Source organism: Akebia trifoliata, chromosome 3, assembly GCF_017979445.1.
Source record: "Akebia trifoliata isolate Shusen 1 chromosome 3, ASM1797944v1, whole genome shotgun sequence".
NCBI lineage: Eukaryota > Viridiplantae > Streptophyta > Magnoliopsida > Ranunculales > Lardizabalaceae > Akebia > Akebia trifoliata.
This window is the reverse complement of record NC_141377.1, coordinates 59,405,277-59,431,943: the sequence shown is the minus strand read 5'-3', so window position 1 is coordinate 59,431,943 and position 26,667 is coordinate 59,405,277. Positions and strand designations below refer to the sequence as shown.

General features: G+C 35.8%; 1 protein-coding gene across 3 annotated transcripts; it reads left to right on the top strand.

The window, feature by feature from the left end:
* Positions 1-251: 251 nt before the first annotated feature.
* SAR1 (SUPPRESSOR OF AUXIN RESISTANCE1) lies at positions 252-26,667 on the top strand. 3 transcript variants are annotated; one of them, XM_086437488.1, is made up of 27 exons: positions 254-658; positions 787-919; positions 1,019-1,283; positions 1,489-1,549; positions 2,827-2,984; positions 3,220-3,302; positions 5,126-5,230; positions 5,597-5,694; positions 6,597-6,717; positions 7,518-7,700; positions 7,868-8,060; positions 8,153-8,727; positions 12,580-12,742; positions 13,115-13,404; positions 13,490-13,677; positions 14,022-14,095; positions 14,167-14,516; positions 14,907-14,972; positions 15,085-15,397; positions 15,577-15,708; positions 16,626-16,734; positions 16,837-16,908; positions 17,021-17,156; positions 21,149-21,256; positions 21,613-21,753; positions 25,842-26,015; positions 26,111-26,667. In XM_086437488.1, exons 1-27 carry the CDS (start codon positions 471-473, stop codon positions 26,204-26,206), a joined length of 4,575 nt encoding a protein of 1,524 aa, XP_086293614.1. In that variant the 5' UTR covers positions 254-470; the 3' UTR covers positions 26,207-26,667. The 3 variants fall into 3 exon arrangements, with proteins under 3 accessions (XP_086293616.1, XP_086293614.1, XP_086293615.1); XM_086437489.1 differs by having other exon boundaries at positions 255-658; positions 13,127-13,404; XM_086437490.1 differs by lacking the exons at positions 21,613-21,753; positions 25,842-26,015; positions 26,111-26,667 and adding an exon at positions 19,736-19,831 and having other exon boundaries at positions 252-658.

Genomic DNA, 26,667 nt, shown 5'->3' with positions numbered 1-26,667 from the left:
TGCTAACAAGGATCTGGACACCTTGTCGTTAGGAAAAACAGGAAAAGAGAGAGAACAAAAGAAGGAAGATGGAGAGTCTAAGTTATTTATTTGTACTTGGTAATGGTTAGACGAGGAGTTTAATTATTAATTTTCATTTATTAATAAAATTAAAATCTAATAATTAAAATTAAATATTTGAGAATATTCTAAATATTTAAATACCGCCAAAATGTTATAAGAATTATACCTAGGTTAGCACCATATCAAATAATGGGCTCACAATAACTAGAAGTAGAGGGTGAAGAGGTTGCCCTTCCAGTTCAAAAAGAAGCGGACACCGCTCTTTGCTCAAACTTTTTAAGGTTCAAAACAACAGCGAAAAGAAAACATAAGACGAGAGAGATTTCCTCTTTGTGAGTTGAGACTGATTGTGTGTCTCTCTCCTCACGCCCTAACAAGCAACCAACAAACAAACAAGCAAGACAGAAATGGGGAGTCGATCAATGGCTGGGATGGAGGTTCCCGTCACTGGCAGCGACACAGTGAAGTGGATTCAAGTATCCGTCCCTTCTTCTTCTTCTTCAGATTCATCTCTGCAGCAGTATCCCTTCGCTCCCCTCACAAAGGATGCCTCCTTTTGCCATATAATCGGAGATCCTCCCACCTATCTCATCTGGTACTTTTAACTTTCTGTCACTTCGATTAATTAAGCACTTTGAAATTAGGGTACATTTACAGTTGTGTTAATTTATCAGATTTTTGGTTCTACTATTTCTTGGAATTTAATTCGTTCCCATGACACAGGAGAATCCACAAGAATCTACCTAATGTACTTGAATTATTGGAACTCTCTGCTTGTCAAGAATTTCCTAGGATCGGATTACGTCTCATATTCCAGGATGAACTCTCTCCATTTGCTTTTCTTTGCAAAGATGAGGTTCGTTACAATATAATATAATTGTTTAAACCTTGAATTGTATTGTTGAAACTCTCTTGCTGGTTGTTCAACTCAAGTGTGTTCAATTTTCTTTTTCAGATTCCAACTAGTGTTGGGAACCCATATCTGCTTTACGCATTTACGCTTTCGGGAGTTGCTTATCTTTTCCGCTTGAAACATGTTTGTGATTATGCATCTTGCTCCATCTTCCCACAAAATGAGCTTATAGAGTTCAATTTGCAAACTTTAACACAACCTGTAACAATAACAAGTGTGGCAGCAACAATGGGATGTTTAGTTGTTGGGCGACATGATGGATCCATTACTTGTTTCCAACTTGGTGTACTTGATAAAAGTGAACCAGGTATGCTATGCTATGCTTCAATGTTCATTAGTTGTGTGCGTGTGTGTGTGTGCATATTAGTTGTGATATGCATGTATTAAGGCGACATTATATAGTATGTGTGTTTATTAGTACTATTTTAATTAGGAACTTGAACATTTTTTCTGTTCTTGCTGTGATTGTGTGTTGTATATGATATTTTTCCATTTTCTATTGTAATGAAAAGGTTTCTTGCATGAGCTGCGAGGTGATGTTGGAATCGGTCGCTTCTGGAGACTCATGGAAAGGTATTTTTTGGTAGAATTATCTAATTTGTATTTGAGTATATTTTAGCTTCCTATTGCATTGTTTCTCTTCCTTAAAGTTATTGTTGTAGAAATTTTAGGACAACAAATATGGGTATCAAAACAGATTGGTTGTTGTTCGGGTATCCAGGTAATTGTAATTAGACGTTGTAATTCTTCTGCTTCTAGAGGCCCCAAACACACACTGAAGGAAGTAAGCTTCCACAAAATTCTTTTGCTATCAATCATGCCATTGGAATGCCCGTCATGGAGCAACTTAAGCACAAAACTAGGAAAACACAATATATATGGAAAAGAAATAGAAATGTTATATCTCCTAAACTTTACGAGAAAAATCATAAATATTGTAATTATAATTGATTTTTTAAGAAAGTAATTACAATTAAGGTGCATGAAGTCAAGCATGACGTTATTATTCTCATTTTCGTGTAGAACATAGTTGATTTTGGCTATTGGGTTCTTGGATACTTGCATTGATGTGTAGAAGAAAATCATTTTTCTTCATGTCCGTATTCCATACGGTTGCTTATCATACTTTAATGAATTATTAGAGTGTTTTCATGTCTATTTTACCATTTCTATAACTTTAATGAAAACTTCTTAATAATTTTTTTAATATCCACGAATGTTGTATCAATTTCCACACTTATTGAAATATTTATATGGAATGTTTTCATTTCCAGATTGTTTGAAGTACACATCGACACCAAAATTTAACATGTTGAGCCTAGTTGATTGAAGCCTTCAATACCCTATTGAATCATACTTCTACTATTGTACTTTTTTAGGAAGTCTTCAAAGAAAATTCCTTGTAGACTTTGCACTAGATACTCAAGATGCATACCCAAACTTGAGCTAGATTGGGTATTATACGATAAGCTAACTCGAGGTCACCCCTTTGGGATTTATCCTAGTACATGTGGAAGGGATGACATGTGTACCCCATGGGATCAGTCGGGTGCTCTAAGAGGCCTAGATACCCAAGGTATAAAAAAAAATAAAAAATAAAAAAAATTATACATTAAGCTAACGGGTTGACCTGACCTGCTAAGTAACAACCGTATATTTTTTTTGGAAGGTAGCTAACAACCCTATATGTTGTTTCTTGTTGTTATGTTTTTCGTTTTGCAATGCGTTGATTTGCTAATAAGCTCTTATTGTCATTTACAATGCTATTATCTAATTATGAACCATATTTTTCTTGTGGTGCCTTATTTCTCCTTTCTATCTACACAATTGCCCTGTAACATGTCATGTAGGGGTAGGACAATCAGTCCAATACAAGATTTGGTAATATCAGAGGTACACGCAAGGAAATTGCTTTTTGCGGTTCATCTTGATGGGAGCTTACAAGTATGGGATCTTCTAGGTCATACTAGGGTTCTCAATCATACCATTGGCATTCCAACATCGACAGGCAATTTCCATCATCCTTATATCTGTATGCAATTTTTTTTATAGTTTGATCTCCTTTATCTCTAGTCCCAAATAGATTGATCTCTTTATTGTCAAATCCCAAGTGGACTTTCTTTCAAGCTCATTAAATCGATTTTAATTTCTAGTGATGTTATTGGTTGAGACCTTTTATTGTTTGAAATAAATGTTTGCAGGATAATACTTTTTTGAATTTTGCTCTAATTTTTTACTTTCAGGAGGTACAATATCAAAGCTATGGGTGGGTGATGCTAATCATGATACATGTCTAATTTCTCTAGCAATCTTATACAGCAGTCCGGTATGCTTCTCCAGAGACTGCAACTATTCCTCATTTCTCAATATTACTTCTTCCTTTGTGATGTAGCGGAAGCATGTGAATCAATAGATTCGATAAGTTATGTTCAATAGAACACTCAAAATCAATTTGAATCAATAGATTCAATTAATCAATAAACAATAACTTGAAAGAAAATAAAGTATATAGCTAAAAAGTAATTAAAAGAGAAAAGATAATTGGATTGATTGATTTTCGGATTTGGAGCTCCTTATATAAATAACTCCATCATAACAATTTGTAATCCCACTAAAATACTAAAAATTAATATTCCTAACCTATCTATAATATAATACTAACTCTTTAATCCTATTATAACTCAAATTGGAGACTTCTAAGCCCTTCTAATTATAGTCTAAATAATAAAAACAAATTAAAAACTAATAAGGAATTGTACTCCTAACATAACTATGAAATACAAATCCTACTAGAAATAGAAATAGAAATAAAACCTAATAGAATTAGAAAATTACTTAGAGTTGTAGATATCCTACATCACTTTGTGAACAATATTCTGTAGCATCCTGATTTTCTTGTTGTCTTTATTGCATTTTCATTCGTGATAATGGGCCCTATTATCAATTTAGGGCCAACTTTACATGATTTAACTAGGATAATTTATATCAGTACTTGCATTTTTGTGGACAAGAATATCCTCATCTTCCCTTATCCATGTGATGTGAGAAACTATTCATGACAAAAAATGGAAACCAGTAAGTTAAAAGATCCTTGTTTCCAATACAACATCAGGAAATTGAACATGTCAGCTGTAGGATATTGAGAAACGTTTTTTTTAATTTATAAAAATCCCTTTGATCCTTCATTGTCTTCACCTTTATATTGGTGGACAAGAGATGACGATGTGTAATGAACCACCATGAGATGAGTCCATTTTCCTTTTGGAAAAAGTGGAGACACAAAGAGGAGGGGATTAGAGAGGTTGTGGAAGGTGATTATTTTAATCCCAAATGTGCATCTTTGATAATTTTGTGGTTAAGGTTGAAGGTAAGTTATAAAGAAGGTGGCTTTTTTACTTGTTTTAGAATCTTATGAAACTTCAATTTAAACTGGCTTATGATGAAAAATATTTCCTTTCATTGTTTATTCCCATTGGATTTTAGAGAATTTGTTAATATTTCATTATGGTCTCGGCTGAGAGATTCCGAGATGGTATGGAACTTTAAACCATGGGTGAAACTCTCTCTGAACTTATAGGAATGTGTTATATTGTGGAATTCTCCTTGTAAATACATAGATACATACACCTTTCTAGATTTTGGGAGTTTCCATGTACGAGATACCTTATCCATTTCAACACACGATGCTTGTGTCCATGTCTACAGTTAATACTAATTAGTACTGTGACAGATGCTCAAAGGTGGGTGTTCTTATGTCTTGATCCACTTCTTACCGAGTGAAACTGTTGAACTGTCATCAATTGTAAGCTGAAGGAGTTTATTCATTTACAAGGGCAGATATGTAGAAACCTAATAATCTGATACAAGTGTAGGTATCTCACATTGTGTGTAAATGCTCCATTTATGTTGAAATCAAGTAAGATCTTCTTTACGAAGGAAACTATGTCACGAATTGGTTTAGAAAGGAACCATTTACTTGGGTTGCTTTTTTATTTTTAGTTGGCTTAAAGGAGTTTATTTACTAACAAATGGCAAACAAGTAGAACCCTGATAATTTGACTCTAGTGTAGTTATCTAAGCTATTCTTGAACTTATTATGCTCACATGGTTTATGGTGATAATAGCTAATTTCTTGGTGCAATTTTGAAGGAGGTTGATATGGAGATAATTACAATTTGTAGCTTCCGTTTCAATGTGGGGGACAGGATCAGTTTGGTGCCGGGTCTTTCAATGCAAAATATCCCTTTGGAGGAGGTAAGCGATTATCCATACTCTGGATACCATTTTTCTATAAGTAGGAGAGTTAATGGGCCAGGATGACCTGATGGGCAAATAGGCCTGACTGGTATGGTCCTGGGCTGGTATGTATTTATATGCCAGATGGGTTGGGAAAGGTCTTATTTTTAAGGCCCACTTGTAAATGGTCCAGGATGGGCTTGAAATGTCTTGCATTTAAGCATGCTGGACTGGCCTTGGGCTTAGCTGAAATCATCCTGGGCCAGGCTTGGGCATAGCTCAGCCCAGCGTGAAGCTGATCTATTAACATCCCTAATTGGAGAATAAGGTTAACTCTTTATTTCAGTTAATTTACTAACATGGCAGTACTTGGTTTGCAAACAGGGGGGATTTATTGACCTAAAAATTACTTCAAAAAAGCTTTGGATACTTAAAGAAGATGGGCTAGTGTTGTACGACATTTCCCATAACGATGTTAATGTGTAAGTATGGCAACTTGATTGGTAATGCAGTGACCATATTTCTTGAAGATATCAAGTTTACCATATTTCTTAGTAGTGTTCAAGTTTAAAATAGTTGCAATGATCTTAATTACACTTTTCTTCTTATGTCATGTTTTTAATTGTGAAGGAGAACATAAAAACAATTAGTCTTGCATGGAACTTCATGAAAGTGGCCAGTTTTAGTGTTCATTGTTGTTTTGTGTGCAGACATAGCATATGTACAACTCTATTAAGTCAAATCAAAACTATTTGCTGTGAAAACTGGTCCTTAGAGCAATAACCTTCGTTTAGTCATACTAATTTATGCTTCTGTTCATGCTTTCATGGTTCCCTGTCCTCGTTACCAACTGTGGAATCTGATTTCTTCTTGGACGCTCTTTATAGTTAGATTTGTTTGCATTGAAATCTGTGTCTCACTCTCATCCAGTAGCCTTCAGGAACCTTGTGTACAACCTGAAATAGAATCTGGACCGAAAAATAATCTCTTTTTATTAAGAGCAATGCTATTTGTGTGGGATTCAATTGCTAATTTCTATGGCACTTCAAAAAAATTTGGTTGCTTATTAAAATAGAAAAAATATGAAATACCATTTGTTCTAATTTTCTTACCATTTTGTTTTGACACTGGTGCTTTTGACATGGTACTCTCAACTTTTCTTTTTCTCACCATCTTGTTTTAGCACTGTGCTCAAGTTGAACACATCTGGTTTACTTGGAGTTAGGGTGTTGGTTATCTTTGATCTGTAGGTTCTAGTCCTATTAATTAAATCCACACTTAAGGTTCCATTTGCTTTTCTCAACTTTCTGTTGCTCGTAATAGAGATGTTTTCAAAAGAGCTGATTGTTCTAGCTTACTTATCCATCTGAAACTTCATTGTCAGGAAAGAAGTACACAGTTATGGTTTGCAAGAGTCCTTTGTTGCTGATCAGCTATTTCAAGGTTATGAACATTCTTCGGATGATCTGATCTGGACCAGCCTTTCATTATTTTCTTCAGTGAAGGTAGTTGGATTATTTTTATTATATTTCCTTTTGGCCACTGACGTTTTTCATAGTTATATTGGTTGTCATTACTTCTCTGTCTCTCTTTCCTTTTTTATTTGTCTGTGTGGGTGGGGGGAAGGTGGTAACTGGTAAGGATTGGGTAGGAAGTTTTATCATAACAGAAAAGGGAAGGTAAAGGCTATTTCCAATGCACAACAATGCCTAATACACATTCTTTGGGTTTATTGGAGTAATTGTTAATCATTGAAGAGTCCAGCCATGATATTCAATCGAGTCTCATTTGAGGGTCTATATTGATAACTTTAGCAGTTGAGGAGTTCATCGTCTTCATCACCTGTCTATTTCAAGTTAATTCTCTCCCATTGCCTCTAGCTCTCCCCTTAAATTGGTTTGGGTTTGAAGAAGAAGAAGACATGGATGGATGGTGGAAAAAATGAATGATTATTCCCCCCACCCATCCCCAATGTATTTAATTAATTATAGATGTTGTCAAAGGAGAGAACATTTTGGAAAGTACCTACCTTAGGGTTGGCCTATTGAAAGGACAAAGTTTCCCTTGGCATCATTCTCGTTTTGGTTTCAATTGTGATTTTATTTGAGAAAAAGTGGAGATTGGCCTTTTTGAGAATTGTGATTTGATATCATTATAATCTGCTCTTAACATTGTTTATTTTTCTAGATAGTTTTTTTTTTTGCTTTGCATGTGTCACCATATCGTACATTCTTTTGTCATTCAAGTGGATCTCTTATGTTGGAGGCATGTAGCTTACTTTTGAAGCAATTTCATTGCTTTGCAGGATCAGGTTGTCCCTTTTTTATCTGCAATTTTCTTACGTAGGTTGCTTCATCCTGGGGTTCATCAAAATGTTACTTTGCGCGCAACTATACAAGATTACAACAAGCACTGGACTGATTCTGAATTCCAATCCTTAACTATTGATGGTCTAAAGAAGGAAATTGTTTCGCTTATTGAGGGTGAGGTATGGTTTTATGTTGGAACTTCTTCCCTTTCTCCCTCCACCTTTCTTTATTATTCATTTATTACTTTGATGCTGTTATTGGTAATTTTACTGCTATTTGTTATTACCATCACCATTTGGGTGTTGGTCTCTACTACTCTTTGAACTGGATGCTTATTTTTTTCCAGGGAGTTGCTGAAAATCCAATTTCAGCGATTCATTGCTGGAAGAACTTTTGCACTCGTTATTTCCATTATTGGTGTAAAAACAATATGCCGTACGGTTTGCTGGTTGATAATTCAACAGGCGCAGTTGGTTTAATCAGAAAAAACTCGATATCTTTGTTCCGTTGTTTGGAGGATATTGAGCTGCTTATCTATGGTAGGCTTGAGGTTCTTGGTTTTGAGTGGATCCTTATATTGCTACTTGGCATTGTGCATATGTTTAACTTATACCTTCATACTCATTTTCAGGTTCTTTCGATGAATTTGGTGATTTTGTAAGCTCTGGTTTGGATTTACCTGACAATGATCTTGATCGTGAAATTCTTTTTGAGATGTTAAGATGCATTAGTAGTATCAACCAACAACTGGGTAAAGCTGCTGCTGCTTTATTCTATGAATCTCTTGTCTGTGCACCGATGATGATCTCATCTGAAGAAATTGTCCCTTGTTTGCTGAAAATTCTGGAAACTGGATATAGTTCTTCAGTAGCAGCACTGCACATATCACAACTTGGAGCTGATACTGCTTGGAAGAAAGAACTAACAGAGCACAAAAATCAGAGAAAATTTTCAATTGAGATGCTCTGGTCTCTTCATGCTTTGTTCAATAAAGCTGCTACATGGGGCAGAGTTGTGAACGTAATAGAGAACTATCTGAAGTTTCTTGTCCCTCGTAAAAGCATACAAAGATTGGATTCAGAAGCAGGCTTTAGTATCAATACTTCCATATTGGTTCAGTCTACTTCTCAAGTTGCAAGAGTTATGTTTGAGTCTGCCTTGGACATACTTCTGCTACTAGGCTATCTGGTGAATGTCAGTGGGCAGGTATTATTTTGTTTTGCCGGATATAATATAATCATCAAGTAATACCTGTGTGTCTGACCATCCATGTCGATTATCATTTTGTTTTAATGAGCATGGATACTTTTCTAGTTGTCAACTGGTAGCAAGCGCATATGATTGCATCACGTGAATTGATATTTTTTAGCTGCTTCTTTTCTCCCTTTACAATTCAAGTGGGGCACTGCTCTCTAAGCCCATTAATTTTGAGTTTGCTGAGAACATAAGTAGCCATCTTTGTGGAAAATCTTTCTTAAGAATTTGAAGTTCTGGTCCTGTAGACATAAATCCTTTTTGTGTAAACTTCTGTGAGGGAATCATTCTTACTTGAATAAGTTTGCATTTGTCAACACCCTTTTTCATTCGTAAAAACATATATCTAGTAATGGGAAAGGGGAAAAACTAGCTGATTCTGAGGAAACGCTAACGTCCCACCAATTTAAATCTACGATTGCTAAGGTTGTTCATTGCTTGATTCAATTAGATATTGATGAAGGTGAAGTGCCGATTTTTTCTCTGTATCAATCCAATTGCTTCTCTTTTTTGCAATTGAGCTGTCATGACCATGGCTTGAAGTTTTGGGTCGCTGGGCTCAATCATGCAAGGAATGAGAATGAGAATGAGTTGACTTGGGTAATTTTGATTATCTAGGCCTGAATCACGAAGGCAAGGGGGAGAATAACAAGTAGAACGAAATTTAGTTTGACTCGTCTGAGTTTGCTCAGGTTACACAAGCGTGTCATGGATAAAACCAATCTTGTGCCAGTCAACTTGTTCTTGGTGAAGATTTAAAACCGATATTGGGACTATTGTGAATCCTTTCTATCTACTTTTGAGCTTTCAAATTATAACTTGTAGTGTGACGCTAGTTTTTACTGCTCATCACTGCTGGACAAGGTCTAATTACTCTGATTTTGTATATCAAGATTCTTCTGCAATAGTTTTCAATTCATGGATTGCAATTATTTTTCCAACTAGATATGATGAAGGGACTGTTATATTTTTTTCTCTGGTTTCAGTTAAACAGATTGATATGGTTGGATTCTAAGTACAAGATGAAGAAACTATAAATTGACTATAGATTGTAGTTGAGCAAATATTGAGAGACCACCTCTATTATTTATTTTTAATTATAAATAATGGTGGAGAAAGTGGCAAGGATGTGCCCCATAAAATCATTGTTGGGTGGATAAAGTGGAGGGGCACTTATATAATGTGATGTAGTTGATGTGTACCCTTCGAACTAAAAAGGAAATTTTACAAGTCTAGACAACAATAAGATGAACCATACTTTATAGAGTTGAATATTTGTCTGTCAAAATACCGAGTTTATAGAATGAGCATGACATAGATTGATGAGTGGTAACACTACAAAAAATAAAATAAAAAAAATGAACAAATTTGAAGAAATATGGGAGACAAAGGGAAAGTCATTAGAGATGGCATATGCCAACTTGAATAACATAATCTCATATGCCATCATGGCATATGCAATTATATCATTATGCCATCGCATACGTAAGGATGTGATGAAATATGCGAAAGCTTAGGTTAGATATTTGTCCAAAGGGGGGAAGCTAATCTTGCTCGAAAGCACCCTAGTATTCCATTCTATTTTCTATTGCTATTCTCCATGCCTAGGTGAGTGGAGGCCAACATCGAGAAATTCATGAGGGACTTTTTTGTGGAACGGCAAGGATGGAAATCAAAAATATCATATGGTAAAATGAAAGCTCATTTGTTCTCCAAAGAGGAATGGGGCTTGAGAAGAAAAAATAGGGCTTTATTAGGCAAGTAGTTGTGGCATTTTAGGGAGGAAGAAGTGAGTTTGTAGAGACATATTATCAAAGCAAAGTATGGGGAGAAGAAATTCGATTGGAAAAATGAGAAGGCGAAATTATCTTTTGGTTGTAGCTTGTGGAAGGGCTTTCTAAAAGTGTTGCCCTAGTTCCAAAGTGCGATCGAGTTTATAGTGGAGAGAGGAAATAATGCTTGATTTTGGGAAGATAGTCGGTGTGGAGACTCACCACTATCATCACGGTTTCCATCAAATTGTATGCAGTATCTTTAAAAAAATAATAGCGTTGTGGAGAATCATTTGATTCATAGTGGTAGTGGATTCTCTTGGGACCTGTGTTTTAGGATGGATTTTAATGATTGGAAGATTCAAGAGGTAGCATCTCTCCTAGACCATCTCACCCCTATTCGAATTGTACCATCAAAGGATGGTTGAAGGGAGCGAAGTGGACATAGGGAGAGAAGCTTGTCAGTGTGTTTGTTATACAACATTATTGCCCCTTTATGGTTTTGATTTTGATTTTCCGGTGTCATCCGTTTGGTCTTCCCTTGTCTTGTCCAAGGTATCTTTCTCATTTGGTTGATTTCTTTAAAGAGAATCCTAACCTTGGACAATGTCATTAATCAAGGCATTCCTAGTCCTAATTACTGTTCTCTTTGTGAGACAAAGGGGGAGGGGGAGGGGGAGGGGGAGGGAGGGGAGGGGGTGATATTTTGATCCATTATTCCTTTTCTTCAACGATTTGGACATATTTCCTGGTCCTTTTCCAAATGAATTGGATTTTTCCTCAATCTTGTTTGCTTATCTTTCATGGGTGAAGTTTCAATGTGTTTTTTAAAAGAAAAACAATTACTTTGGTCCATTCTGCCTTTTGCGATATGCTAACGTCTTTGGAAGGAGAGGAATAGAAGACTTTCAAGGAAGTAAAAAACCAACTAATGACGTGATCACGGATATTTTGGGGAAGATTTTTTGTTGGTGTAAATTAAATAAGATTTCAAAGGGATGTTCTTTAAGGACTGTATCTTCAGATGGGATGCTTTATGTTCTTATAGTTCCTAGCCAGTTGTATTCCCTTTGTTTTTCGGTTGTTTCTTTCTTCTTTAACCTCTGCTCTCTACTTAAGGGGTCATCTCGTCCTCCTATTTTTTCAAATAAAATTGAACTTGTAAAAAAAAATACATATGTGTTGGGATATTTGCCCAATGGTCCAAATTTTGACCGTTAAGCAAAAAAATTGATTTTTTTTTTCTTTTTATAAATACTCATTATCACCTATAACACACGAATCTATTTCTGTTTTCATAGATCACCCCCACTCTCATTTGAGCTCCCTTTGAAGGGTTTTTTTTTTGTTGCAATCTAGCTACATTATCTACATGTTTTACTCTTTAACTCACTTGCACCAAGCTCAAGTAGCAAGATTCAAGATTCACTGACTGAATCCGTATTCAAAAACTATTTGAATGATATATTAAAAAAAATTCTATTATATAATGAATTAGATATCATCAGAGAAAATATATAAATGTTTGAATATGTATCCAAAAGTGTTTGAATATCGGAAATTGACCATTCATTAAAATATTAATTTGAATCTGGATTCAAATTTTCGACTATCCATTGACACCCATATTACGTACCATTTCACAAGACATTCCTATTTCGACCGAGACGGAACTAAACATCAATCTTGAAACATGGAATGTTTCGGGACTGTTACATATATCGTGACCTTAATATGACTTTTTATGCATTCACCTCACATATGTGTTTGGATCTTGAGTGTAGAAATTTTAGATATTTTTATTGTATAAATAGTCATATCTATGTACTTCCTACTTGAGGATGATTATGTCATTAATGTAACAACACGTAGAATTTCTAGTACTTGTTTGCTATTTTATTTTATGGTGCTTGACTTTTCTCAATTTTCATTCATCATTGTTGTTTTATTAAGTTTGGGTGATAATTTCAGCTTTTTTTTTTTTAGCAATCTAAAGTGTGCTTTTGAAAGTTCTTTTGTGTATTGTCTGCAGGTCCATATGTTGCATGATGATATCTCTAGGATACAACTTGAGTTGGTTCCGATGATTCAAGAAATTCTTACAGAGTGGCTTATCCTCCATTTCTTGGGAACTACACCATCTGAGTCACCGGCCTTGGATGATTTCAGTTCTCAACTCTCATCTTTGCACATTGGTGAGTTCATGCTGAATATATATCTATATATATATATATTTTGGATAGAGAACTGTTCTACTAATTACCCTTTTGGTAATGATGATGAATGAAAGATGCATCACTATGTTTTGAAGTGCCAACTTAGTTAAGTGGTAAGACGTGTGAAGTGCTGTTCCCATGTCCTAGGTTCCAACCCCTTTGAACCCAACTTCATTTGCTAACCACTAACCCCATACCTATAAAAAAAAACTATGTTTTATATGGTTCTAGCCTTGGTTATCTTATCCTTGGTATAAGGTGTTATTCCTGTTCTTGTACCATATCATACATACAAAGAAGCACTTCTTATTTATTACACGTTGGGTTGGTTTTGATTCTGATTGTGTTCAGTATTCTTTCCAGATAGCAACACTGGTATGAGATCACGGAATGAAAAGATTGGCACTTGTGATTTCACGTTGGCCTGTATACTTATTCATAATTTCCGAAGTTCCTCTGAAGACCAGACCCACCTTTCTTCAAGATCTTTTCCTAGTCCAAACAACTTTATTAGCTCAGTAAGGAACTTCAGCAGTTGGATTATTTGGGGTGGGACTGGAGAAGAATCTTCTGCTTTCTTTAGTCACTCAACAGAACTTGCAATGATCCTACTTAGACATGGCCAATATGAAGCTGTTGAGGTTTATTTCTTCTTCTATCTTTTTTAACACACTAACATTTACATTTTCTGCAACTTCTGAATTTGGGTTTCATTTCTGCTGTAAGAACCTATTTGCTATAATTGATGCGCACTCACGCAAAGAGAAGACATCTCAGAGTATTCAGAATACTAAAGGGGAATGGTGTGCACACCTTCATATTCTTGGATTTTGCCTTCTTGCACGGGCACAACGTGGATTGCCAGGGATTCCAAAAGAAAGGAAAGTTCAAGAAGCTGTTCGCTGTTTCTTCAGGTATCATCTCTTGCTTTCTTTTTGGCATCCTATTCTTCTTCGATACATATTCCCACATTTATCCAGGTGCTGTTATTCCATTTTTCAGAGAAATTTTTTTTTCTCAGACACTGGAATTTTTGACAAAATGAATTGCTCAAGAGAACATTTGCCGGCAATCAAACAGACCCTGAGACTTTTGCTCTGGGTATCCGCATAAACACACATTTGCATGTAACCTTACAATGATATCGTGCTAGAGGACCTGATTTGTGTTGGTGTCTACATAAGCATACATTTGCATGTAATGTATGTATTACATGGTTTCTATTTCCTATTCTAAACTACTATTTTGTACTACTCAGAGCTTCATCTGTACTTGGAGCATCCCAGGCATTGCAGGGTTTATCCTTCCTAAGCCTGCCGCATCCTGTTTATGGTGAGTACAGCTACAAACAATTGTTATTGTTTGCAATACACAAGCATTTTAACTCAAAGTTATTTTTTCAGCTGGTTGTGCCCCTACATCAGCATGGAAGCTTTATTATTATCAATGGGCAATGCAAACTTTTGAGCAATATAATATGAGTGAAGGTGCTTGCCAATTTGCACTTGCTGCTCTTGAGCAGGTTGATGAAGTTCTCGGTGGTTCAAAAGATGATGACAGTGGTGGAGATCCTCTTAATGAATCGGCAACTACTATTAGAGGACGACTATGGGCAAATGTCTTCAAGTTTACTTTAGATCTTAACCACTATTATGATGCATATTGTGCTATAATATCGAATCCAGATGAGGACAGCAAATACATCTGCCTGAGGCGCTTTATTATTGTTCTTTCTGAGCGTGGTGCCACTAAGGTTATCGATTAAACATTTCTCTGTTCTTCTTTGACCACCTTCTATTGTATTCAGTCTTTTCCCCATGGAGTTATCATCTTAGGAGTTTGTTTTCTTTTGGAGCTAAATAGGAGTGAATGTAACAAAGATTTAATACATGCCAGATGGTGTTCTAATAGGACCATAGAATGATACTGACAACTCATTGCTTTCTTCTATAAACATCAAATATTTTACACATGTTTCATTCGGCCCAATGCTTTTTCGTCACTGCTTTGTTATCAGTGCCATTTTATATGATAATTCTTTTGGATAGGTTCATGGTAGGAATTTGACGGCGTGCAAATAATTTCCTTTGGTTTGTCATGGTTACGAAAAAACTAGAATTTTTCTCTTTTTTTTATGATGCAGACTCTTTGTGATGGTCTACCCTTTGTCGGGTTAATGGAAAAGGTGGAGCAAGAGCTTGCTTGGAAGGTAAATCCTAGTTACTAATTATTCTAACATATACTTGATGTACTACTGCTCTTGCCTAGATTATTTTAAATTTCTTCGGAGTTAATTTACATCTATACACTGAACCCAACAGGCGGAGCGCTCAGATATTGCAGCAAAGCCGAATCCGTACAAATTGCTTTATGCTTTTGAAATGCATAGGCACAACTGGCGAAGAGCAGCGAGTTACATATATCAATATTCAGCTCGTCTGAGAAGTGAAGTGGCCTTTAAAGAACACCAGTATCTTTCCATGGCACTGCAGGAGAGACTCAATGGGCTCTCTGCTGCTATCAATGCTCTGAATCTTGTTCATCCTGCTTATGCTTGGATAGACCATCAGCCTGATGGTTACTCTGGTCTGGATGAGCATTATCCAAATAAGAAGGCCCGAAAAATTGAGAACTGTAAGTGTTTCATGTTTTGATGACTAAGATATACTTCTTTTATTGTTCTTTTCATTTGCAAGGACTTACTTTGCATCAGCATAAATACGAGCTACTAGCTGAATGCGTGATTCTATATTTTCTTGTCTTGGATGTTTTTGTAGTTTGCAGGAGTTAATAATGTGGTGTCTATTTTGCAGCTTTGGCTAGCAATGATGTTCCATCTTCAAGGTTGCAGTATTGTATTGATATCGAAAAGCTTGAAAATGAATTTGTGCTAACATCAGCACATTATTTACTTTCACTAACAAATGTTAAATTGAAATTTACAGGTAAATTTGTTACTTCGAATTTTTTTCTTCTTGTGGGTTGTATATATTTTCATTTCTTTGGAGTAGAACTTCAATCAATTATTACCAAAAAGACACCGTACTTTACCTTTTTCAAGCATTGCCAACTCTCAATTCACAACTTGCTTTGAAGTAGACAATTGCTTAGATATGTTTGATTGCATGGAAAGTGACTTTCCATGGAATTTGAAATCCATGGAAAAATAGTGGTGGAAAATAGGTAGGGTTGGAAAATCAAATTCTATTGTTTGATTGTACTTGGATAAAATCATGGGAAAATTATGAGGAAAAAGAAGAAGAAGAAGAAGGAGAGGAGTAGGAGGAGAAAGAAGATGAGAGGAGGGGGAGAGGAAGAAGAAGATGAGGAGGAAGAGGGAGGGGGGAGGATGTGGTGGTGGTGGTGGTGGCAACGGAGGTAAGTGAGGAAGAAAAGGGGAGAATGCGGAGGTGGTGGTGGTGGCGATGGTGACGGTGACGGCGATGGAGGTAAGTGAGGAAGAAGATGATGATGAAGATGAAGGGAGAATGTGGTGGTGGTGGTGGTGGCGGTGGAGGAGGTGAGGGATGGAGAAGGAGAAGAAGAGAGAGAGGGTGACTGGAGATGGTGACGACGGCGAGATTAGTGTGATGGTGGTGGCGGTGGTGTGGTAGGGAAGAAGAAGATATGAGTGGGGAAGAATTGGGGATGGAAAATTTGGGTGGATTTCACTTTCCCACCCATATGGGTGGGAAAGTGAAATCCATGTTTTGGTGGACTTTTTGATTAAGGTGGAAAATGAATTTACTTGAAAAATGTCATTTTCCATGGAAATTGATATTCCACCCTATTTTCCATGTGCAATCAAACATACCCTAAAAGTGTCTTCATTTCCTTATTTTTATATTTTTTTTCTTTTCAGAAAATCAAATGCCCCCATCAGATTTAGTTGATCTATTGGTCCACGCAAACTTATACGAAATGGCATTTACAGTTCTTCTGCAGTTTTGGAAGGGTTCAGGATTGAAGAGGTGTCACTTAATATTAGAGCTCTGTATAATTTGTTCACATATTAATCTATTTCTGTATTTCTATGTGTCATGTTTGAAAGATATAATATGATCCTTTTGCAGGGAACTTGAACGAGTCTTCGTTGCTATATCACTGAAATGTTGTCCAAATAGAGTAGGATCCTCATCTATGGGGTACAATAAATGTTTTCCTCTTGTTCTAATTTTTTTTCCTCTCTTTTGCATTTAATGCATGTATTGCTCAATGACCAATAAATGTAAAGTGTCTAATTGGCATGTTATTCAGGAATGATTTCAGAACGCATGGTGTGCTGTTGACATCATCAGGGAATGAATCATTTATCAACGGTGCGATTGACACAAGTCCTTCAATTCATCTATCAAAGGGAGTTAGCCAATGGGAAACACTTGAGCTGTGTCTTGTGCGTATCTACTGCAGTTTGTTAACATGCTTTTCTTATCTATCAAAAAAAAAAAAAAAACTTTCTGCTTTTCTTCATTTCTAAAAGCTTGCTTAACTGCTTATAGGATGGACTTACCTTTAGAATTTATCTTTGTCTTGAGAATGCACATTATGATGAATCTTAATTTTCTTTTATGGAATTTTTTTGATCTTGGCTGGTAATGATGCTACCATGGTGAGAAATCTGACTGAAAATATATACCAACATCTTAAAATTGAGACAACATATGACATCTGATTTTTATATGCAAAAAAAGCTGGACAACTATGTAGAGTTTATAAGATTATTGTATGATGTCATGAATGTCAGGGGCTTAGGAATGGAAGATAGGAGATGCCTTACACCTTGGCCAGGAAATGGAAGAAATCAATATGATTCATTGAGAAACCAAGCTTGAAAGGAACCGATTGAGGAAGAAAAAGCTTGGAATGGTTAATGACCAGATTATATGGGAGAGTTTTGGAATTAGAGAATATGAGTGAGATGCTTTTTTGGCCAAAGGATCTGCAGGAGATGTCTTGATGGTTAGGAATAGGAAGGTGAGGGATTTTATGGATTTGATACTGGAGGAGGATTATCCTTCTCTATTCTTTGCAAGACTGTAGTTGCAGTAAAATAGAGCAGGGGAACGGGTGTTCTAAAGAATACCTAGGGTCTGGAGCGCTATGGTCTGGAGCGTGTGGGGTCGGTTTGTACTATATATTTAGATGCATACAATTATACAAGAGAACAAATTATTTTAAAGAATATGCATATGCATATAGTTAGTTTTAACATTACTAGTTTCTCCCTATTAGAATAGTGAAAGTAAGACTCTAGGATATCTTTTCATATGCATATGCATTTCCTAGACCTTCATACAACCTAGTTGAGATATAAGTGAAATTGTGAACACATTCATTGAGTGTTTTTTTTTTTTGGGTGGGGGGTGGGGTAAGTTAGATAGGGGAGGGGAGGTCAAGGAGACCTACCTAACCAAAAAAAATAAAAATCTACAGTACTCTAGTATAAGTTTAATCTTTTGAGGAGTTGATAGATATCTAAGACTAATATAATAATGGAAAAAGATGTGTGTTTTTTGGTAAAAGAGTCTTTTCAGACCTGCTTGGTTAACAAAAAAAAACTTGAAATTGAGGTCTCACTTAAACGCTAAGTCCTAAAAAAATATACCTTTGAATTCATCAAATAACTTGCACAAAAGAACCACCATCCGAATATGTTAATGATAGTTTCCTGCAGTGATTGTTCTTTCCCTTCAATTATTCTTCTATTCCTTTCCTTTCGAGTTTCCCTACAAATTGAAAAAGGTGTGAAGTCCCACAAGATCATCTCTCTATGTGAAAATGACTTGCCAACTTTGGAATACTGACTATACAGACTTAAGGAAAACCCAATGAGTGCACAAAGTCCTAAAAAAATATGATACTTTCAGTTTTCTTCCCTATCATTCTAAAGAAAGTCTCTAATTAGTTTTTCCAACCTTGCTTCCACACTTCTTAGAATAGAGAATAGGGATAAAAAGTTAATCAGAGTAGTTGCTAATGAGTTCTTTATCAAAATCAAATTACCTCTTTTTGAGAGGTAAATAGCTTTCAACAAGTCCAACCTCCTTACCTTTTTTTAAAACAAGGTCCCATATATTTTGGCTTTTGTATATCGCAAAGGGAGGCCCAAATAAGACGATGGTAATAATCCCACTTAAAAACCAAAAGACCATGCGAGCATGTGGAGATTGTTTATCGAGCCCACCCCGTGGATTGTGCTTTCTTCAAACTAATTTGGTTTGCAATAAATTAGGTGAATTTTTTCCTCTCTTCATATATTAGCTGTTAATTTGGTATTCTATACTAGTACACATAATGAAGACTATTTTATGTAATGGTGTCATAAATTTTTTTTAATTGGGAATCATATATTAGGATAAAATTGAGTGGTTGGAGACTTGGAGGGAGGAATAGAGGAGGAAGTTATAAGGTCTTGGCACAAATGGGATCACCATATATTTTTTCAAAAGGTTTTGGGGGATTGTTGTTGGTGATTTTATGAAGGTATTGAGGGACTTTTATGAGATGTCTCTTTTGCATTATTAGCTCCAATCGCACTTCCATTGCTCTAATTCCAGTGAAGGACGGAGTTGAAGACATCTCATATTTGAGACCAATAGTCTGGTGAGTAGTATTTGCAAGTTCATGACTAAGATCATTGCTTTGTGATCCCAATATCTCCTAAGAGCAATGGGCTACACTGGTTTTTGAATGGAATTGTTGATTGCAAACGTAATGACCGATTCGTGATTTAGATTATGTTTGCCTAGAGTGGGTCTGTCAGATCGACATGGAAATGTTGTACGATCATGTTAGTTGGAGGTTTCTTAATCATGTACTATAAAAAAATGAGATTTTGATCGATTTGGAGGGTGGACAACAAAGTTTCTTCCTCATCCTTTTCGATATTAGTAAGAGGGTTCTCAACTGTATTTTTCAAAGTTTTCAGAGGTCTTAGACAATGAGACTTATGTTATACCCCTTTCTTTATAGTGCAGTGAAATGTTTGGGGAGAATGATGTCCAATGCCTTGGAAATGATGTCCAAAGACATGGAATTAAATATGCTTGAAGGTTTGCCTATTTGGAGGTATGGGTTATTGATGTCCCTTTTACATTTTGTGGATGACAAATTATTTTTTATGAACCGTATCTTTAATCCATGATAAATCTTAGAAGTCTTCTTTGCTTCGTTGGATCAATTTTTGGCTCAGCATAAATATGGAGAAGAACAAGATTTTTTCCTTGGGGAAGGTTATCAATATTAGTTATTTGGTTACCACTTTGGGTTGTTCAGTTGATTCTTTTCAATTAATCTAATTTGGTCTTCCCTTGGTGCTACGTGTAAGACGAAAGCAGTATGAGGTCTGATGCTTAAGAATTCCTTGTGGCATGGTAAGGATTGTAATTTTAAGTTTCACTTGATGAATTAGGACCATGTATTCGCCACCATGGTTAGGGGAGGCATGAGAATTAGGAGGATTAAAGAGACAAATTGGAACTTCATGGGAAAATGGTTCTAGAGGTTTGGGGAAGAGCAAAAAACATTGTGGAGGAAATTCATAGGATCTAAGGAGGTGACTTGTGGCAAAAAAAAAAATGCTTCTTTTGTTTGGGGACGAGGATTCCATCGGAGGTAATTTTTTTTATAGATTGCTTCCCTCATCAAAATTTGACAATCAATAATTTTAGATCTAGGAGATTGATTGTCTTGGATTATTATTTCCTTTAATCTTCCTTCAGTTTGGTGTTCCTTGGGTCTTACCTAGGTTGGTTACTGACATGTGCAAAGGTTTGCATCACATTCTCAGCGAGGGGAAATTCTATGGGGGCTTTTACGATTTGCAATATGGTGGGAAATTTCAAAAGAGCGAAACTGCAAGGCCTTTGAGGTGTTTTCGGAATGTAGAGGATGTATGAGGATCTAGTCTTCATTCAATTATTAGCATGGAATAGTTGGGCCGATTTGTATTGTTTCATTTCTCTTTTTGTTGTATTCTTTTTACCTTGTTTTGCCTTCGGCTGGTCATCTCAACTGCCAGGATTCTTTACATGGGGTACAGAATTGAGGAAAAGCTTGAGAAGCAAATTATAATAGATAATATTGTACCATGCCAAACATACCCACATAAATGAATGCATTGGAAATTTACTCTTTTTTAAAAAATAAAAATAAATTGTAAGGTTCTCTGAAAATTGCCTATTAACAATTTTTAGATGAGTACTGAGAATTTTACCTGAATTCCCACTCCGCTCGCTCAGAAGGGTCGTACAGGTTTATCACTCTCTGCCGCATGCTCGTTGGGGGGAATACTGATATACTTACTAATAGCCACTTCTTAAGGGAAATACTGATATACTTTGTTTCTTGAACCTGATAATCTCTATTTTCTGAATATAATTGCAGGAGAAGTATAAGAAATTTCATCCAAGATTACCAGTAATTGTTGCTGAAAAACTTCTGCAAACCGATTCTCAGATTGAATTGCCTCTCTGGCTGGTTCATATGTTCAAGGTAACTTCTCATTTTAGTATTTTGCTAACAACTTTAAATTTAAATTTTCAGTTCCATGATTAAAGCCACATTGGTATTGTAAAATCGAACAAGGGCCCATGAAACTCAAAAGAAAATATCTATTTCGATGGTTCATTTCTGTAGTTTACTATTTGTTTTTGTGCTGCTGGACATTCAAGTAGATTTGAGTCCAATTTGAAGCGCAGATCGTTCTTTCTCACTTTTTCAAAATAGTGTTGATATCATGAACAACCTGTTGTTCAGATCAATGACATGTTTGTCTTTCTTTGGTCAGTAATATCATGATATCCGGGGATGCTCTATTATCTAACTTGCATGCTCATGGAATGTAACAGTGTGGTCAAAGAGCATCTACTTGGGGGATGGCTGGCCAAGAATCAGACCCTGCATCTTTATTTCGACTATATGTTGATTATGGTCGTTATACAGAAGCTACAAATCTGTTGCTTGAGTACATAGAATCCTTTGCATCTCTGGTAATTATTATCTTCTTTCCTCTTTCCTTTCTCTTTTTTTTTTTTCCTCCTTTGATAGCATCTTGGTAAATATGGATTGTTGCTTGCCACTTAGCTTTCTCTAGAATCTTCATAAAACTATCTTTCCTCAATCTCCACATCCTTATGTATTACAGGCCCGAGATAATGAAATTGATTGTTTCGAGATATTTTTGGACCATCATTGTAATTTATTTATACATATTTTAAAACAAAATATAATAATCCATGAATGTATTACTTTTTTTATTATCGGTAATAGCAAATTGTATTGATAGCGGTTGAGGTGACCAAGCAAAATACGAGGAAAAAAGCCAAAAAAAAAAACCAGAGCTTACAAACCCAATCCCATCTTCCTACGAAATCATAAAAAAACTTGCCTTCAAAACAGAAAACCATTAATAGACACAATAAAATTTTCAAAATTTGCTGCTCTTGCTCCAAAAATCTGCTGGTTTCTTTCTTTCCAAAGGCCCCAACAAGCTGCAAAGGGTAATAGAGACCAAAGAATTCTCTTAGCCAATCTGAAAGATGAACCAAAATGCATCCTAGAGCCGAAGAAATCCTTTACTGTCCTTGGTAAGCAGCCCAAAATTCTAAAAAGTCTAAAAAAGAGCACCCAAGCTTCTCTCATAGGATATAGGATGTTGTTGTTTTTCACTGTTGGACTCAAATACTTGCACATGCGTGTAGTGGAATGCTTTTTATCTTAATTTCCACATTACATATGATTGTTTATTGTATGTTGATACCTTTTGCGTGTGTTTTAATGAGCGTTTTGTCATTTTTTATAGTTTCAATGATAATTTTCTGAATATTTCTGTTTTTGACATTTCCATGAAAATAGTATTAATTTCCACACTGATAAAAAAATTCATTTCCAGGCTAACCTAAATAGACACCAAAGTTTAATTTAATGCCATGGTGGTACCCATATATAAGAACAAAGAAACACACAAACTTGCAACATTATCAGGGAATCAAATTTGCCACATTATGAAGTTATGGGAAATAGTGGCGAAAAAAGATGAAAAAAAAAGAAAGGAAAAGTAATTAGCTGACTAATTTGATTTTTTTGTCATTGAGGTAAAGGTGGGGGTAATTTGTATTATTAGACAAATATGAAAAATCTAAGGAGTTAGTTTGATAGGTCTATTGAGAAAGTAAGGAATCCAAGTGGATAGATTGACATATTTAAGAATATGTATAAGAGTTGTTACTAGCTATATGTGAAGGAATTGCTCCTATTCAGGAGTAAGTCTCTTCATGTAAGTTATTTGTTGATAATGTGATATTAGTTAATGTGACTAGTGAAATTTATGTGTCCTATTGATTTTTGTTGGATTGGGAATAACCCATAGAGTTCATGAAGAGAAATCTTCAAATTTGTCGTTATTTTTTTTTCCGGTAGTTCTAATAAAATTGACATTTTTAGGTGATTCAAATAGACAATTAGACATTCACATTATAATTAACATTCACCGTCAACCTTCAAAAGTTCGACACTTGAAAGTCCTGCTCTCACAATGAACTCACTTTTCAATCACACCCTTAGTTGGAAAGAAGGTGCCAGGTGAAGATTCTAAAAGAGTTGGAGGAAAACCAAAAGGGGTGTGATATAATGAGATTGGATATGGACAAACTTGATTTAATAAAAGATATAGCTTTATACATATTCGAATTGAGAAAAAAGATTCGCTAACCCCCCAAATTTTTATGACGATTGCGGGCAATATTTCGGATTGCACACTCCTTGAGATTTTAGTAGCAATTAATGTCATTATCCAGTCACCGGCTCGAATGTGCAGTTTTATCTTCGATTGTCTTTTCTGACAGCTTAACTTGAAATGATACCGGTGTGGTGTCGACCAAAGGGCATCCAACGATTAAGTAAGTAAACTTGAGTGTTGTAGAGTATAGAGAAGAAGAAAGAAGAATGCTAAGTCTTAGGGTTTGAGTCTTGGCCCTCCAAATGGAGGGGGCTCTTCTCTTTTAAAGAGTTGAGCCCATGGCATTAAATGAGGAGCATTACCCATGACACTTGTAATTGATGTAAGGAGTGGTCTTAATTTTATAACTGTCCTAACTCAGGAATGATTCAGTTTCCCGGGTTGACTCAATCACGTTATGCTCGGGTTGTTCCTTTGGGGTGGGTTTAGTTGATAGTTCACGAGTCCATAATAATTAGATGAACTCATCTTTACTTTATTGGAGATTGCCACCTGGGTGGTCTTCCTTAAAGTAGCCTTTTCTTTTGAGTTGACTTGAGTGGTATTACTCCTTGTGTGATCTTGTTCCGATGCACTTTAACATTCGTTGATTAGTTCATAAGCTCTGTTGTCAAAAGCCCCACCTAGACCCCGCATAGCCCTGCTTTTCCCGCTTCGGCCATCCAAGCACCAAGGCATTACCCACTTTAAGCGGGGTTTCAAAAACTGGGGTTAAAATGATACTTTATGAAATAATAATTTGTATAAATTGTGTTTTAAAGGAAATTTAATCAATTTTAGAACATAAGGGATTTCTCAAGTATTTATCATGTCATCTTCAAAATAGCCTTAGTTAATATTTTTCAAAAAACTAGTAGGTGGCATTTGCAAATGCTCATGTATGAAACAATTTAGGATTCATGTACAATTAAAATTACTTCAAAAAATTAATTTTTAAGTAGATAATCTTATATTTTCGTATTTTATTATTTAATAGATTCTAAAGGTCTTTTTGTAATTTAAATATTAACTAAGGCTATTTTGAAGATGACATGATAAGATATTTATTTTATTTTAGGAAACTAAAACCAAACTAGCGTGGTTATAGGGTCATGGGATTGTAATTTTATTCATTTTGACAAGGATGACCTTGATAATAATAAGTTACATGAAATATATATACAAAATTTAGACATTAATTTTTTTTTTTGTCGCTTAGGAGGTGCACCACTTAGGCCCCACCTAGCGTTTTTAACAACCTTGTTCGTGAAAGATAGTGTTTAGATGGAGAAGTCGTAACCCATGTTTTAATGAGAGAGAGATTGATACAGGAGCTCCACCAAGTGTTCTGGTCGGTGGAGTGACTCTCGGACATATTTTCAACATTCTTGGAGGGCCTATTGATAATTTAAGTCCTATAGATACTCGCACAATATCTCCTATTCATAGATCTGCGCCTTCCTTTATACAAGTAGATACAAAATTATTTATTTTTGAAACATGGATTAAAGTAGTGGATCTTTTAGCTGCTTGCTGTGGAGGAAAAATTGGACTATTTAGTACGACGCTTGTATTGCTTTCCCACAACCCCGTTTTCACGGTTTAGGCTGCTCCCATTTCGCTCGCCGCTACTACGGGAATCGCTTTTGCTTTCTTTTCCTCTGGCTACTAAGATGTTTCAGTTAGCCAGGTTGTCTCTTGCCTTCCCATGGATTCAGCAGCAGTTCGAAAGGTCGACCTATTCGGGAATCTCCAGATCTTATGTTTATTTTCAACTCCCCAAAGCATTTCGTCTCTTGCTATGCCCTTCCTCATCTCTATAAGAGAGAGGGAGGGAGGAAGTCGGCCACTACTTAGGCCCGGGCCACCTTTCCCTTGCATAGGGGGGTTGGTCACTGTGCTTGTGGCTGGGACACCTATCACATGGATAGGGGGTCAGCCTCTTATGCTATGCCACTCACGATCGGGTTTGGGTCGGATTGTATTTGGGTTGGATCATTTTGAATCTCAAGGTGATATTCTCCCCATCTCTAAGTTTGTTTTGCTAATCCCTACAAATGATAAAATTGGTTCCCACATTGATGATGACAATGATGATGATGATGTAATTCAGTTCTTTCAAACCCTTCCTATGTTGGCTTTGGGCCAATGCAAATCAGAGAGACAATTACTATGAAAACTGAAAATTGGACTCGTGATTACTTCTAATAAGTTCTAAGCAATGTGGTGGGCTTAAAAATTCTTGTTTCCCACTCCTGATCCTGCAATATATTTATCTTTGCTCTTATATGTGTTTTTGTCATCTACTTTGTTCCATGCCCTAGGCTACTGAAGAAAGCTTTGTCTTTTGACTTTTTGCAGAGGCCTGCTGACATAACTCACAGGAAAAAGATGTCTGCCGTTTGGTTCTCATACACAACTATTGAGCGCTTGTGGTGCCAACTCGAGGATTTGAGAGGCTCAGGTCACATGATTGATCAAAGTGATAAACTCAAAAGGCTACTACATGGAGCTTTGCTAAAACATCTAACACTAGTATGCTTCATCCATTGCTCAAAGCTGTTGGATTGTTAAATTTTAACTTTTGCAATTGTTTGATTGTAAGACCTCTTTTTTTATTATTATTACAGATAAAGGTGGACTCAGATGATGCATTATCTTCTGCAATGTGTGAAGAAAACTCAATGACTAAAGCATTCTTGAGTACACCATCTCAAGATTCATGATTCAAGAAGCATGAATCTCATAATTCTCTTTGGGCCTAACATGAGTTGTTTTAATTGAGCTTAATCTGAGTTGTTTTATTGTACAGTAACGAAAGGTATCGGCGTAATTCACTAATGGTGTTTATGGAAGGCAACTGTTTTTTTATTTTCTTTCTGGCTGACAGTGAAGTATCTGGGAAGCGTCCTGCCCTTTGATGTTGGTGATACACTATGGAAGGATATATATATATATATATATATATATATATATATATATATATATATATATATAGTGGTGTTTTTATACATACCCATGAGCTGTGTGCCCTTGGCCGATACATGTAAACTTGTATGTATAGTTCCTTGACTTGTAGACCTAATTATTTTGTAGTATGGCTCAGTCTGCTGTTATGTTCAACACTTTTGTGACATTATACGGTTTTCCAGAACCTAAGATAGTTCTTTTCTTGTCCTTTTTTTTA